Source organism: Perca fluviatilis, chromosome 14 (genome assembly GCF_010015445.1).
Source record: "Perca fluviatilis chromosome 14, GENO_Pfluv_1.0, whole genome shotgun sequence".
In the NCBI taxonomy this organism is placed as follows: Eukaryota; Metazoa; Chordata; class Actinopteri; order Perciformes; family Percidae; genus Perca; species Perca fluviatilis.
The window spans coordinates 32,980,718-32,996,008 of NC_053125.1; the positions used below are offsets into that span (position 1 = coordinate 32,980,718).

The 15,291-nt window shown below is 38.4% G+C and overlaps 1 protein-coding gene across 1 annotated transcript; it reads right to left on the minus strand.

The window, feature by feature from the left end:
• Positions 1-4,804: 4,804 nt before the first annotated feature.
• On the minus strand, positions 4,805-15,046 carry LOC120572789 (V-set and immunoglobulin domain-containing protein 8-like). The gene is made up of 5 exons (XM_039822227.1): positions 14,837-15,046; positions 12,073-12,402; positions 8,503-8,850; positions 5,202-5,549; positions 4,805-5,076 (listed from the first exon to the last, which is right to left on the minus strand). Exons 1-5 carry the CDS (start codon positions 14,883-14,885, stop codon positions 4,892-4,894), a joined length of 1,260 nt encoding a protein of 419 aa, XP_039678161.1. The 5' UTR covers positions 14,886-15,046; the 3' UTR covers positions 4,805-4,891.
• Positions 15,047-15,291: the final 245 nt, after the last annotated feature.

Genomic DNA, 15,291 nt, shown 5'->3' on the forward strand with positions numbered 1-15,291 from the left:
CGGCAGAAATTGAGTGAAGATAATGACCTCTTCTGAAGAGTCCATCATGTTTTTTCAATCCTCCGTGTCCTCCATGTCTACTAGCAACTGTCTGGAGGAGGGGTGGGGGGGTGTGATCATGGAAGGCTTGTATCATGTGGATGCTCCGATAGTGTTGTCATTACTTAGAATTCCTCATGGGGGCGACAGAAACTATGCACTAAAGCTTTAAAGCTCCATTGTGTAAGAATTTCTCCCATCTAGCAGTAAAATTTTATATCACAACCAATTGGATTTTACTTTGAGCAGCGCTGGGAAGGTGGAGTGTGCCCATTTTACCTACCCTCCTTCATGGCAGGGATAGCTGAGACCTGTGCTCATGTAGGTACTCTCTTGTTTAAGATGGAGGCAACAGTTCGAATTTGTGGCACAAAGACGGTCACTGATGAGCCTGCATACTGGGTTTTGGCCAGTAACTTGACCAAGATTTACCCAGAAGAGGGATATAGGATCAACTACAACCTCCTCAGTTGCACAATGGAAAACATTAGAACAGCGAATAAATACGAAGTCCACAGCAGCCGCCATAAGGAGTCGGGCACAGAAACAGAAAACTACTCCAGGTAATCTTGAAGATTTGTTACCACTACTTGATACATCACTGCACCATAGCAAGGCCGTTGGTTTGTCAGGGATGGAGAAGTACTATGCACAATACACACAACACAGCTGCTGCACCATCCTCAGCTTTACCTCCTTGTCTGGCAAAATCCCTGTATGATGAAAGCATAGATTTTTATTTATTTATTTTTTTATTTTATTGGTTTATTTGATAGGGACCATGCATATTTATGAACATTGTTGTATAAAAACACCATGTAAATATGCCAGAATTAGTTGAAGTAACTACTTTCCATCTGCAGTCCCAATAGACAGGTAACATAAAACTAACAGAGACAACCAGCAGTCATGCAGTGCTCATTCACTACTTTAAAAAGGTCCACATAATAGTGACATTGACAAAACAAACAAGTAAAACAAAACAAAAATACATAATGCATGATACATGACAAAGACATTATTCATCCACCTCTATACTGCATTCGATTTACCAGTGAAAGTGCATGGGTAAATAAATATGTGACTGTAAAACATGAGTGCATCCAGTGACCTGTCTGCAGTCCTGCTGGCCTGTAGCACATGAATGCTGTATGTGTGACTGATGAGCAGGCAGTAGCTGTAGAAGAGTACACCAGGCAACAACATCTGTCGTCTGTGTGGTATGGTTACAGAAGCAGGAAGAATTACAGCATCAAAAATGCATGCTGTATATGCCACCTCTCTGGAGAGGCCATCCCACACAGTTTTGAAGCAGGGGTGGTTTTTGAACTTTGTTTTTTAATAGATATAAAGAGAGAGAAATCAGACTTCACTTTGATTTCCTGTTATAAAAAGAGACGTTGACCTGGGCCAGGTTCCACTATTTTTAACAACAGATTGGGCTCATTAAGCTCAATGATTTGGCTTTTGTTATCCATGGCTAATATCAGTGTGTACTTGGCCCAGGTATAGAGTCCCTTTGTGTGGTTTTACCTGGCCGGTTGCCTGGAGCAGAGGTGTGTTGGTCCGGTTGAACGGCATCAGACCTGCATCAACAGGACATGGACACTGTCCAGGTGAGTTGTGTTGCTTCTGCTGCGGTTACCTGAAGCACAGGCATGGTGGGAGTTTCTATATCAACAGTACATAGTAGATAGATTAGATAGAGGGAAATGTTTGCACATGTATGAACAGGTTCAACAGCTTCACTTCTACAGAAAACAAACTTCCTCTTCCTGAATCCTCTTCACCTCTTCCCTCTTCTAAATCAGGTCCACCCCGGTGGGGGGGGGGGGGGAAGCATCACCATATTGTTTTAAAGGATAGTTTGGAGAGCTGAGCAACCTTTAAGCTAGGTTTCTTATCGTCAGCTCGCATGGTCGCCGTGAAACGTTTGGCCGTTTATACTGATCATGGTCAAGGATAGAGCAGCTCAGAGAACTGAATTTGTCTCTTTTGGTGTGTAGTATTGTGTCTGCGTCTTTACAAAAACCTTGCAGACTCTCTGCGCAGTCGTCCAGGCTGCTTGATATATCTCCGTCCGCATCACCCCGACTGCGCTGACTGTAAGAAGCATTAAATAAGTTTGAGTGTGTTTGTGAAATACTCAACATGTTGGACAAAGGTCTCTTTAGCTGACACCAGATACCCTCCATCAGATTCAGATCTCAGGATCACATCTTTCCTCCAGTCTCTGCTCCTCCTCAACACATTTAACATATTAATATAACACACACACACACACACACACACACACACACACAATATGAGGTTGGATATTTGGAGCGGCTTTATTTGTTTAAAAATAATAAAAAACGCTTAACAATGAATATATAAAAGTAACAACTTGAAAATCCAAATGTAGCAAAATAAAGTATTTATCATAAGATAAAAGATTGAAACAATTTACATTACATTACATGTCATTTAGCTGACACTTTTATCCAAAGTCACTTACAATTAAGTGCTTTCAACTGTGAAGGTTCAAACTCCAGACAACAAGTAGTAAGTGCAAGTACATTAGCTTTAAATAAGCAAAGACATATGAAATTTTTTTTTTTTTATCCGAGGTGTAGTCGGAAGAGATGTGTTTTTAACCTTCGGCGGAAGATGTGTAGGTTTTCGGCCATCCTGATGTCGATAGGGAGCTCGTTCCACCATTTGTGAGCCAGGACAGTGAACAACAGTTGAAGGCCCATTAAGGTTTCTGAATGTCAAAACTGAGTTATAATCTTCCATCATGTCTCTTATCATTATTATTTCATCCATCGATTCATATTAAATAATTATCAACTTCTTTCAAAGATCATCACTTTGGTATAGTTCACATTTCATAATATTTCCTTTGACAAACTTCATGTAAATCTATTTCATAGATAATAAATCCTGTTTAAGGTCTTATTTAGAGACAGACTAGTCATCAGATTTTATAATTACAACAACAACAATATTCACAATGTAATCAACTCCTCAGTTTAAACCATTCAATGTTAGCTGATATTATATCATTAGCTGAAAATATATTATTCTTAGAAGGCCCCACAAGGCTTTATATTACCCAGCAGAAAACAAGCATTCAAAATTCTCTCCATATAAAATGTATTACCACCAAAACACACAAAGAGATAACATGTTGAAGAGCTCTCTACACCTGATTATAAGATATCTGGTGAGTGCTCTGTCTGCTGATATTTACAACTAAAGAAACATCATTTTCTGTTTAAAGCTTGCTATAGCCTAATATACTAGCGCTGAGTACAGCTGGGCTGAAGTAATGGATTACATTTGTCATTTAATGGAGCAAAGTATTTCTGTGTACTGCTGCTGAGTTTATATTGTCTGAACATCTCTGTGTTGGCTGCTTCATTCTGCTCTTAAAGAACATTTTAACTGACTTACTTTCATCTGAGCATAATTTTCAGGTATCAAATAAGTAGCCTAAATTTGTTTTTTACTATTCATTCATAGTAAAAGTACTTTTAGTACTTTTAGATTTTTTCCCCTTTATTTCAGAGTGACAATGGTTAGACAGGAAAGGGGGGAGAGAGATGGGGGACGACATGCAGCAAAGGGCAGCAGGTTGGACTTAAACCCGGGCCGCTGCAAAGGACTCAGCCTACATGGGGCGCACGCTCTTAGGGCCCTGACACACCAAGCCGATAATCGGCCGTTGGACAGTCTGGCGAGGTCGGTGACTCAAGTCTGTGAACGCTCTTACCGGGTGAGCTAGAGGTCACCCCAAGTAACAGTACTTTTACTTGAGTAAAATGTTCTTTAAAGGCAGTGACGGACTTTACCATAATGCATTTATTATATTATTACATGGCTTGGTTGAATTCTAACGTAGAATGCGGTCTGTTATTTCTTGATAACAGACCGCTGCTAAGGATAACACACCGTTGCCATGCAAAAGCAGAGCGTTGCCATGGACGCAGTTCTGTTCACTCTGGAGGAAAGCTATCAATCAATCCGCTGAAAGAAGTCCGGATAATTTAGCCTATCAGCTGTGGCAAAAAGTGGGGAAACGTGGAGCAACTTCTGTCCTCCAATTCAAGCAATGACAGCAGATCTGGTGAGGGCCTATCACCACATCTTTATATACCGTCTATGATCGCTACGCAGTAACTTCAGCAGCTAATTAGTTAGCTCACATTGCAACGTTTACGTTACAGGTGTGTCAACATGCAGCGGCTCTGCAAAAAGGAAACGAGATGAATGAGGACATAAATACATAAATATTCCCAAAGAAGCCATTCACCGTGTCTCACTTCACCGTCAACGGAAATGTTCAGTTATATGTGAATTAGAGCAGCCGATAGCCCGCTAGCTCACTACAACGCTTCAGCAAATGTTATGTCAATTCCTGCAGTGACTAAAACAGCAGCTGGGGATTTTGTCCACCACGGCAGCACCCCATAAAATATACATCTACTACCACAGCCCGTAAGGTGGTGTTGCGTAATAGACGAACGGTTGCATTAAAAAGCTACAGAGTTAATGTTGCTATAGACGCAGGATTCCAACCGTAGAGACGGAACGGACTATTTTCTTTAGCGCAAGTAATACAATCAGTTTTAAATAAATAAACTCCTTTTTAAATCAACATTTTGTGTCAAATTATTGATTTATTTGGTAGGTAGCCATGTAATAAGCAGGATAATGTAGAGCGAGCTGGTTGTTATAGCGAATACAACCGCAACAGGGTGATCAGGACTTGAATGGGGGTAGGGGGCAAACCACATAGCAGATCTGTATATGACCTCACACCCACAGAAGTAATGAAAATCAATTTATACATACAGGACATGAGAAACTAGTCAGCTGTAAAGAGCTCTGAGTTGTCGAGGAGCTGATCGGTCGAAGCTGCAGCAGCAGCAGGTTGTCCTGATCTCCTGTTATTACATATTTTATATATCACACCAACTACTGCAACAGTTAGAAAAATCAGACCAACACCTGCTGCCACAACGTATATGAGATAGTTTCCTTTCTTGGAACCTGCAGATGAAACAACAAGAGTCGGTAAATGTGTGGATAGTGGAGCAGCTTTCATCCTCTCTGATGTTTGAAACTGCAGCTACAACCTGATACTCAGAAAAACTCACTGAGAGAGACTCACTCACCTGCTGGCTCTGTAACCTGCAGACGGATGATTCTGACTGGCTCAATGCCTCTCTTTTTACGTGTTGAACCATCGGTTTTAACGCGACACTCGTATATTCCAGTGTCGTGTCTGCTCACATTCTTCAGAATTAATGACGCGTCTCTGTCCTTCAGATCTCTGTCCACCAGCTCCACCCTGTCCTTAAAGGATGGATTCTGGTCGTCTTTCTCCAGGTGTCCATCGCTGTATAATAGGACGATATTTGGCTCCAGGTCAGGTCTGGTCCACTTTACAGCTCTGATGGAGGAATCAGCAGCGTGACATGGCAGAATGACATCATCTCCAGGGCGCACTGTTACAGTCAGGTCTGAAAAACAATAAACAATAGTAAGCAATAATAGTCATGGTATTTATAAAGACCTCCATCAGGTGTAACACTGCAGAAGGGATGTTAATTAATAAAGATATCACAGGACTTTATTCCGACAAGGTCAACAGTTGTTGAGACACATGAAGCTGATCAACTTCTAATCAATAGTTCAGGTCTTAGCATCTCATTAGATTAGAACAGCTCTTCCTTAGTCAGCGTCTCTAAAACAGAACAACAGACACCTGGTGTCCTGCTGTAGGAAATGTGTTGCTGCACTCAGATATAAAACTGTTATATATGTGTGTGACTGCAGCAACACAGTGGTTTAAAACATATGTTTCCTATTGTTTAAATCCACCAATCACAACACAGCACGTCACAGACAAGCAGTTTAACATATATTTGATATACACTGTATATATACACATATATTTATTGCAGATATCCATATTTCAATTCTTCTTAGTCAAAAATAACATATCGTCATTCTTCCTAGAACATATGACGTCACTTTTGTCATCAAGGCTTTCAATTTCAGATATCCCAAAAATCAGATAACCAGAAATGATTTGTAGATTTCTGTTTCTCCTGAACAACAACAACAACCTTACTCATCTGTATATCGGTGAATATATACCGTCAGTTTATAGAAAGGAGTTTACTTTTTTAATTATTATTATTATTATTATTATTATTATTATAACTAATTCTACTAATTCTATTTCTTATAATACTTTCTGTATACTTTTATCTTATGTCTATTTAATGTAAATTTCTGATGTGTTTGCATTTACATTTGTACTAGTCAAAATGTATGAGGAAAGTTTATTGAAAGTAAGAAGTACTTTAAGTTTAAGGTAACTTTTCTCACAGTACTTTTGCAGGAGTAAACTATTCTCTAAATGTTAAGATCATTTGGGCTCATTCACCAAACGTTCTTAGGAATAAATGTGTTCTTAAACACCACTTACGCAGTTTTCACGAATATTCTGGCATTCACCAATGTTTTCTTATTTGGGATTTGTTCTTAGGTAAGAACAGAATCTACGCAGACTCAAGATCACTCTTACGCATTATTTAGAGCAGACAATTTTTCCGCAAAATAAGTAGCTATACAATTTTCATCCATTCTAATTTAAAATGTAACATTTCTCTCCATTTTTTAATTTATTATTTTCATTATTTTACACATAATTATACATTTGGATTTTTTAAGAAATACACAGTACTGCTCATTTGTAAAGTACTTTGAATTAAAACATAAAACAAACCTCAAGAACAGCCTTTTTCATTTTCGTAAAATGGCCAAATTCGGAACATTCTATCTCAAAACAATGCTGAAAAACTAGTCCATGCATTCGTTACTTCCAGACTGGACTACTGTAATTCCTTACTATCAGGATGCCCAAATAAGTCCCTTAAGACTCTCCAGCTGATCCAGAATGCTGCAGCACAAGTTCTGACGAGAACTAAGAAAAGAGATCATATTTCTCCTGTACTAGCTTCTCTGCACTGGCTTCCTGTAAAATCCAGGATTTATTTTAAAATCCTTCTCCTGACCTACAAAGCGCTAAATGGTCAAGCACCATCATATCTAGAAGAGCTCTTAGTACCTTACTGTCCCAGTAGAGCACTGCACTCCCAGAATGCAGAGTTACTTGTGGTACCTAGAATGGGAGCCAGAGCCTTCAGTTATCAGGCTCCTCTCCTGTGGAACCAGCTCCCAATTTGGGTTCGAGGGGCAAACACCGTCACCACATTTAAGAATAAACTGAAAACCCTCCTCTTTGATAAAGCTTATAGTTATGGAGGAGGAGTTGCAGCCTCTGCCTAACCAGGCCCACCTGCTTCTCTTCGTAGTCATCAGATTCATCTATCATATAATCAATAATAGAATAAGAGTAGAGGGAGGCAGGCCAGTACAGCCAGATCCGGCAGGGGAGAATTTCAAGCCTGATCCGGCACCTTTCTTTAACCTGCCTCTCTTAGTTAAGCTATTATAATTCTAGACTGCCGGGGAAGTTCCTTCCTTCCTATTACACACTGAGCTGCTCTCTCATCTCTGTTTTTATTTGTTTCCTTTTGTGTGCATCCTTGTCCCAGAAATGCTTGTTACTGACCTAGCTCTGGGGAGTTTACTCCCCGGAGTCCTTTTGTTTCTTCTTCGTAGAGCTACGCTCAGGACGCAGACGGACATTGCAGGGAATCGCATGATACTATTAATAAAATTGAATTGAAATTGTGTATGCGTTGTGCAAGCCTATATAAATAGACTTGCTTTGCTTTGCCTTCAATTCACATCAACTATGTTAACGGTGAATGCTGCCATCCAATAATAAGTGATTAATCACGCTATTTATACGCCAAGAGTATTTTCTATGTTTTGAAGTAATTTTAGTTGCCTTTCAGATCAAACAATTTCTATTTTACTTCATTGGTTCTGCGCCCTTCTCCGGATACAGCGTTCACTGCATGAGTACTTGCATTCCATGCATCGGTTTTATTTGCTGTTTAGTTTCCACTGCTAACGGTACTAAATATGATGTCTCGTTTTTTGTTAACTTCTTGTAGCAGTGCCTCCACTTCAGAATTACTAAAGTTTTTCTTTCTTTTGAGTCGAGGCCTCCACTATCTTTGCCACGTCTTTTGGACATGACACGGCCCTGCCAGCTCATGCCCTTTTATGGGAATTAATGGGGTGTTTACCTATGCTGAATAGGAGCAATGGGCACGAGCTTTCAATTTATGCAGACATTGGGATTCATCATCCTAAGCACACAACTGTGAACAATTTTGCGGTTTAAGAACACATCACGAATCAGACATGGACTTTTCTTAGACATTTTCGTAGGAACATATTTAAGAGAAAACATTGGTGAATTGGAGACCCTAGAGGAGCTGCAGCTACAACATGATACCTAGAAAAACTCACGGAGAGAGACTCACTCACCTGTAACCTGCAGACAGATGGTTCTGATTTGGTAATAGTCAGTGTCTCCCTTTGGACGTCCTGAACGACTGGTTTTAACTCGACACTCGTATGTTTCAGTGTCATGTCTGCACACATTCTTCAGAATTAAAGACGCGTCTCTGTCCTTCAGATCTCTGTCCACCAGCTCCACCCTGTCCTTATAGTCTGGATGCTGGTAGGTTGTATTCAAGTATTCATTTCTGTAATAGAGGATGTCATCTGGCTTCAGGCCAGGTCTGCTCCACTCTACAAATATGATGGAGGAATCAGCAGCGTGACATGGCAGAATGGCATCATCTCCAGGATCCACTGTAACTACAATCTGGTCTGAAAAACAATAATAAACAATAGTAATCAATAAAAGTCATGGTATTTCTAAAGACCTCCATCAGGTGTAACACTGCAAAAGGGATGTTATTAATCAGTAAAAACTGCAAAGCTAACACTGGACTTTATTCCCACAAGGACAACAGTTGTTGTTGAGACACATGAAGCTGATCAATTTCTAATTAATAGTTCAAGTCTTAGCATCTCCTTAGATTTGAACAGCTGATCTCTTCCTCAGTCAGCGTCTCTAAAACACCACAGAACAACAGACACCAGGGGGCTGTTGCACAAAACGAGGATAATCAATTATCCTGGATGAATTTAGCTTTGACTTGGTTGCACAAAAGCAGGTTGAATTAAACCAGCCAAGTAATCATGGAGATTTATTCTTTGCAGCTAGCCTGCTCCAGAGCAGGCTAACAGCCAGGCTAAGATTAATCCTGGAGTCTTTATGTGTTAAATCAGCTGCCGCTCAGATCTGAAATAAACGTGTTTAACAGTTATTCCGTTGTCTTCTGAATGTGTTCCACTTTATTTTTATTAACATGCATTACTTGTCACTATTACTGTCACAAGTTTGATTTTTATCCTACTATTGCAGTTGTTTTGATAGTAAGAAATGGTTGCACTGGCACGAGAGATTAAGTGGGACAATGCAGAGGAAATGGGCTTTTCCTCCGCTGCTGTCCCCGTGAAATGTGCAACATGGAGAAGCAGGGGGGGCAGGGGGATCCTCCTACACCGTGCAGCGGACTCTAAAAGGAGACTTTTAGCGTCAATAATGACCACAATGGCACGTGGCCAAACATCTGTATTTTACGAGATGGGAGTGAGAATGTGTTCAAAGCTTCTTAATAATTTTACTTTGGAGCTGTCACTTGTCATCTTCGAGCTTGGGAGTGAGAAAAAAAACATTAATAATAATAGGCTATATTGTTTTACAGATATGCTTACAGTTTGTTTTGAAGTCGCTTCTTTTTCTCTAGTTTTTGTCCAGTCATGTTTGTTCTGTATGAAAATTAATTGTAGAAAGATATTTAGAATTAGACTTATTACTATTACTATTAGCTTAGGCTATAGAGATTTGTGCATATTGTTGTAAAACATTCTCGCATTAAGAATAAGGGTTTGATATTAAGCCTAGTCCTTAACGTAAATTTCCAGAGGAACATTAATTCCCTCTGCTCACTTTTAAGGCAAAGTATGATAATAATAATAAGGACACTATCCAGCCTTTGTTGAACTGCTTGCGTGATCTCAAAATATGGTTGGATCAGACTTTTCTCTGTCTTAATGATAATAAGACTGAAATTGTTGTGTTTGGTCATGCTGATCATTTTAGTGCCTGTGTAGATGCTCTTGGTACTTTAGGCTCCCAAATTCATCCTAAAAACAACTAGTAACCACTGACAAAGTATTAACTATCAAATGTTTATAGATGGTTTACAAAGCATTTATTAACTATTTAGCAAGGTATTATAGTCATCTGTTGCAACTTTATAATAACCATCCAGACACTGTTTATAGATGGTTTACAAAGCAACTAGTAACCCTTAACAAAGTGTTAGGAATATCTGGTCCATCTATCTATGTTATGTTTCTAGATGTTTTAAAAATGGTTTCTTAAAGGTTTACAATTTTTTTTTTTTTAATAATTACCAGATACATAATATAGTATATGAGGGATATAATGTGTGTAACAATAAACTGTTAATTAACAGCACTACTAATAATAATTAGTAAACATTAATTATTTAATTATTTGTTAACAGTAAAATGACTGTTCGCTGACAGTTAAATGACAATTAACTAAAGATTATTTAATTATGAATTTACCATCTATTAATGGTAATTATAAAGTGTTACCAGCAATTTAAACAGATGTACAACTTTGTAAAAATGTGGAGTGATTTTAAAAAAAATCCTTACGCATTCAGTTGGTCCGCTATTGTCTGTCGGGCTTTTTCTCTCCGTTTGATAACACCATCCGTATTTCCCTTTTTGCATATTATATGTTTCACCTCCTCGTAAGTTACCATTAGACGCTGCTGCTCAGCGGATGAAACATATGCCGCACACGTCTTCTCCATTTCTGCATCAGTGAAGCTGTGATCGATACCGTGGTCTATTTAAGATAGCCGTGAATGTGCACTTATCCCAGCTATATACACCTGGCTTGACATAGCTTAATCTTCTCATCCTGACTCGGCAAACGTGCAAACGATTAAGCCGCGATGAGTGGATCACACTAAGTCAAGCTGCGCCTTTTCAGTTATCCTGAATTTCTTCATTCTACTTTTGTGCAACAGGCCCCAGGTGTACTGCTGTAGGAAATATGTTGCTGCTTGTGTTTTAACTGTCACTGCTCTCATAGATATAAAACTGTTATATATGTGTGTGTGACTGCAGCACCATGGTGGTTTAAAACATCTGTTTCCTATATTATATCCACCAATCACAACACAGCACATCACAGACAAGCTGTTTTTAATACCTATAATGGATATATATTGCAAATATTCGTATTTTAATTCTTCTTATTCAAAAAGAACATATTGTCATTCTTCCTCAGACAAATGATGTCACTTTTTGTCATTAAGGCTTTCAATAAAAAAACAACATTAACAACAACAACAACAACCTTACTCATCTGTATATCTGTATATATATACAGTATACTGTAGGTTTATATAAGGGTGTTTACATTTTTTTTATTACTACTATTATTATTATAACTTATTTAAATTTTTTCTATTTCTTATAATACTTTCTGTATATGTTTCTCTCATGTCTATTTAATGTGTATTTGTGTTATTCTGATGTGTTTACATTTACATTTCTTTTGAGCTGCTGTAGAAATTTCCCCAGTGTGGGATTTGTAAAGTCTATCTTATCTTATCTTCTAGTCATAATTCTAATTTAAGTTAATTTTACATTTGTACTAGTCAAAATGTATATCAGATATTTAAAATAACATTCTGGAAATCTGAAATTAAAATTATGACCAGCATCAACTAAATTGTATCTCAAATTGAAGTTCTTCTTCATAAGAATTGTTACTTTTCTTACTGTACTAAATTAAAATATTCTCTAAATGTTAAGATGATTTGAAGTGATTTTCTCTCTGTCTGACTCTCTGGGACCAACTCATCATGGGAGACTTAGAGGAGCTGCAGCTACAACCTGATACTCAGAAACACTCACTGAGAGAGACTCACTCACCTGGAACCTGCAGACGGATGGTGCTGATGGTTTTGATTCGGTCAGTATCATTGGTTTTAACTTGACACTTGTATGTTCCACTGTCGTTAATGTTCACATTCTTCAGAATTAAAGACATGTTTCCATCCTTCAGATCTCTGTCCACCAGCTCCACCCTGCCCTTATAGGATGGATGCTGGTGGGTTGTATTCAAGTGTCCATCTGTGTATAAGAGGACGTTATCTGTCTTTAGGTCAGCTCTGGTCCACTCTATAGCTCTGATGAAGGGATCAGCAGCCTGACATGACAGAATGACATCACCTTCAGGGCGCACTGGTACCACAGGTAGGTCTGAAAAACAATAATAAACAATAGTAACCAATAAAAGTCTTGGTATTTCAAAAGACCTCCATCAGGTGTAACACTGCAAAAGGGATGTTAGTTCATCAATAATATAAACTGCAGAGATATCACAGGACTTTATTACCACAAGGTCAACAGTTGGTTTTGAGACACATGAAGCTGATCAACTTCTAATCAATATTTCAGGTCTTAGCATCTCCTTAGATTAGAACAGCTGATCTGATCTCTTCCTCAGTCAGCGTCTCTAAAACACCACAGAACAACAGACACCAGGGATGTGATGGTTGGGATCAGCTGGCTGTGACTTTTCTGTTGTTTTTTTTCCACTGTTTTCTCTGCCTCTCTCTATTTCTCCCTTATTTTCCCTTCCCCTGTAATTGCACCGGCCAGTTGACTTCCCACACCTGTTCTTCATCTGGTCATCGCCTCTCCTGGCGTACTCACCTGCCAGTCATCAGCTCCAATCAAGACCAGTATTTAAACTAGAGATTTTCCGATACCGATACCAGTACTGCCTAAAACATTTACATTTCCAGAGGAAACACTGCTAGGTAATAAGGACTAACACGGGACAGGTGACACAACAGGTGAAACACATCAGGGCGGGGCAGAACAATCAGAAAAGGCAGGAAACAAACAAAGACAGGAATACAAGTGACCAAGGATGTAACCAAACAGTGGAATACAAAATAAAACAGGAAGTTCAAGAAACACACAAAAACACAATAAGAGCAGGGCAGACGTGACAATTTAGAGTTAACACTGAACCACTTCCTTCTCCTTGTCTGTTGTCATTGAATGACACAAATATAGGGGAAAATATGTATTTTATTGAGCCCTTCAACCCAAAACAGAAGGATCAGATCCCTCTTTCAAAAGGACATTGTTACCACCATATGTAATCCATTAATTCAGTTACTTCAAAGTTTGGACCTTTCCTTCAAGATATTTAATCACAAACAAACCTCGAGATGAGTTTTAAACTTCTCCATTGGTGCTATCCAGCAAAACATTATTTGCAAAGACTTTTAACATGACATTGATTGCTCTTTCTCTGGAGTTGATCGAGAAACATACACTTATGTTAGAGCTGTCCTTATACTGTCCCTTTTTGGAAAGACTTTGCCCAATATATCTGCAGTAGTCTATATCCACGATGTTCCACTTCCTGGAGGAAGGTCTGGCAAAGCGAGACTATATCTGCTTTAACATTTCTGTCAACTTTTCTCTGCTCTACAAAGACATGCCGTTTGGTTTTTATGATGTCTAGAACAAAAACAGTATTGCATCATCAATCTTTTTGTTATCTTCACATTCACAAAACAAACAAAAAACCTCTATTTAACCCTTGTGTTGTCCTTCGGGTCCCAGTGACCCGAAGGACAACACAAGGATTATGTACTTCCGTTTACTTTGTTGAGAATTGCTCTCTAAACAAGGGTTAATACAGCACCTTAGTTCTTGTTTGTACAGCATTTTGGTCAGCTTAAACTGTGTTTAAATGTGTTCTATAAATAAACTTTACTTACTTACTTTTCAAGAAACAGGGTTTAGAGAGCAATTCTCAACAAAGTAAAGGGAAGTACATAATCCTTGTGTTGTCCTTCGGGTCACTGGGACCCGAAGGACCACACAAGGGTTAAAATCTTTATGAATGAAATGCTACAATACGTATAAACTACTCAGCACTCCATAAACCCTAAAGCCTTAAAGACTCTTGATATTTGTAATTTTTTTGTTTTTTTACTCTTTCATATTTTATGTACCTCATAATCCCTGGTGTATATGTATTTTTGAATTTGTCATTGTACTTGATTTGCAATAAAGAAAAAAAAGAGCTGCACACGCGCCTGGTAAGGTTATATTAATTCAGCCAATCACAACACTGCACAGACCAATACATGTCACACCCCCCTTCCCTGGCTTTTATCCTCTTGCTCTCCTCCTCCTTCCTACCGTCTATGGTCTCTCTCTCTCTCTCTCTCTCTCTCTCTCTCTCTCTCTCCATATTAAGAAAAAGCCACCTAGGGTGAAATTACGTCGAACCATCACTGTCAAAACTGCACAATTGGTCAAACAGTCTGAAACAGCACGATCTCTCTCTTATATTTTAAGTTACTGACAAAGTTGATCAGAACACTTATGAATCATAAACCCATTACTGTGTAAGGAAATACAATTAAATGTGCACTATTCGTACTTAAATACAAATACATACAAGCCTAAATTTGAGAATTATTTTTAGTCAAACATTTACTTACAAAAAACTGTACTTGACTGTTAATGAAACAGATGATCATAATGATAATACTTGATATCATTTTAAACACATTCACATTCCTTTCAACAAAATGACATCATTGTATATTCAAAAACCTTTAAAGTCTACATTAATCTTTTCACAATAACAGCTGATATTTACACGAAGCTGCTTCAGTCAGAAGGATCAACAGGAGTATTAATGGAACCATGAGGTCTGACAGAGAGGTGATCTGCTGCAGTCTCTGTATCCCGACACTGTTCTCTCTGACAGTATAATATAGTAATATATATATTTAGATAATTTCCTCAACGCTAGGACTAGGGAGCAGTTGGTGGCTGTGATCTGTAATAGTGTTTTTCTCCGACTAGTCTTATAATGTATCGAATTCGAAAATTACTATAGAATGCAGGACTAATCTGGCACTCTTTTATGAATACTTGAATATATTTTGCAAGAGCAGAAACAGAAGGTTAACTTATTAACATAAGATGGTTATTAGAAATAACTTCTGTAATACACACAATATGAAATTCAGGCACTTAAGAAAATATACACATTACTACTTGTTATTTACCTCAGTTGGTATAAACGGGTTTGATAAATACAAAGACCTG

Excerpts from the sequence above, each read along its gene's own strand:
- LOC120572789 (XM_039822227.1), bottom strand. The coding sequence starts at position 14,885 with ATGGTTCCATTAATACTCCTGTTGATCCTTCTGACTGAAGCAGCTTCG. Across the intron at positions 8,851-12,072 it reads CATCCGTCTGCAGGTTCCAG|ACCAGATTGTAGTTACAGTG; the intron begins GTGAGTGAGTCT and ends ATTGTTTTTCAG. Across the intron at positions 5,550-8,502 it reads CATCTGTCTGCAGGTTACAG|ACCTGACTGTAACAGTGCGC; the intron begins GTGAGTGAGTCT and ends ATTGTTTTTCAG.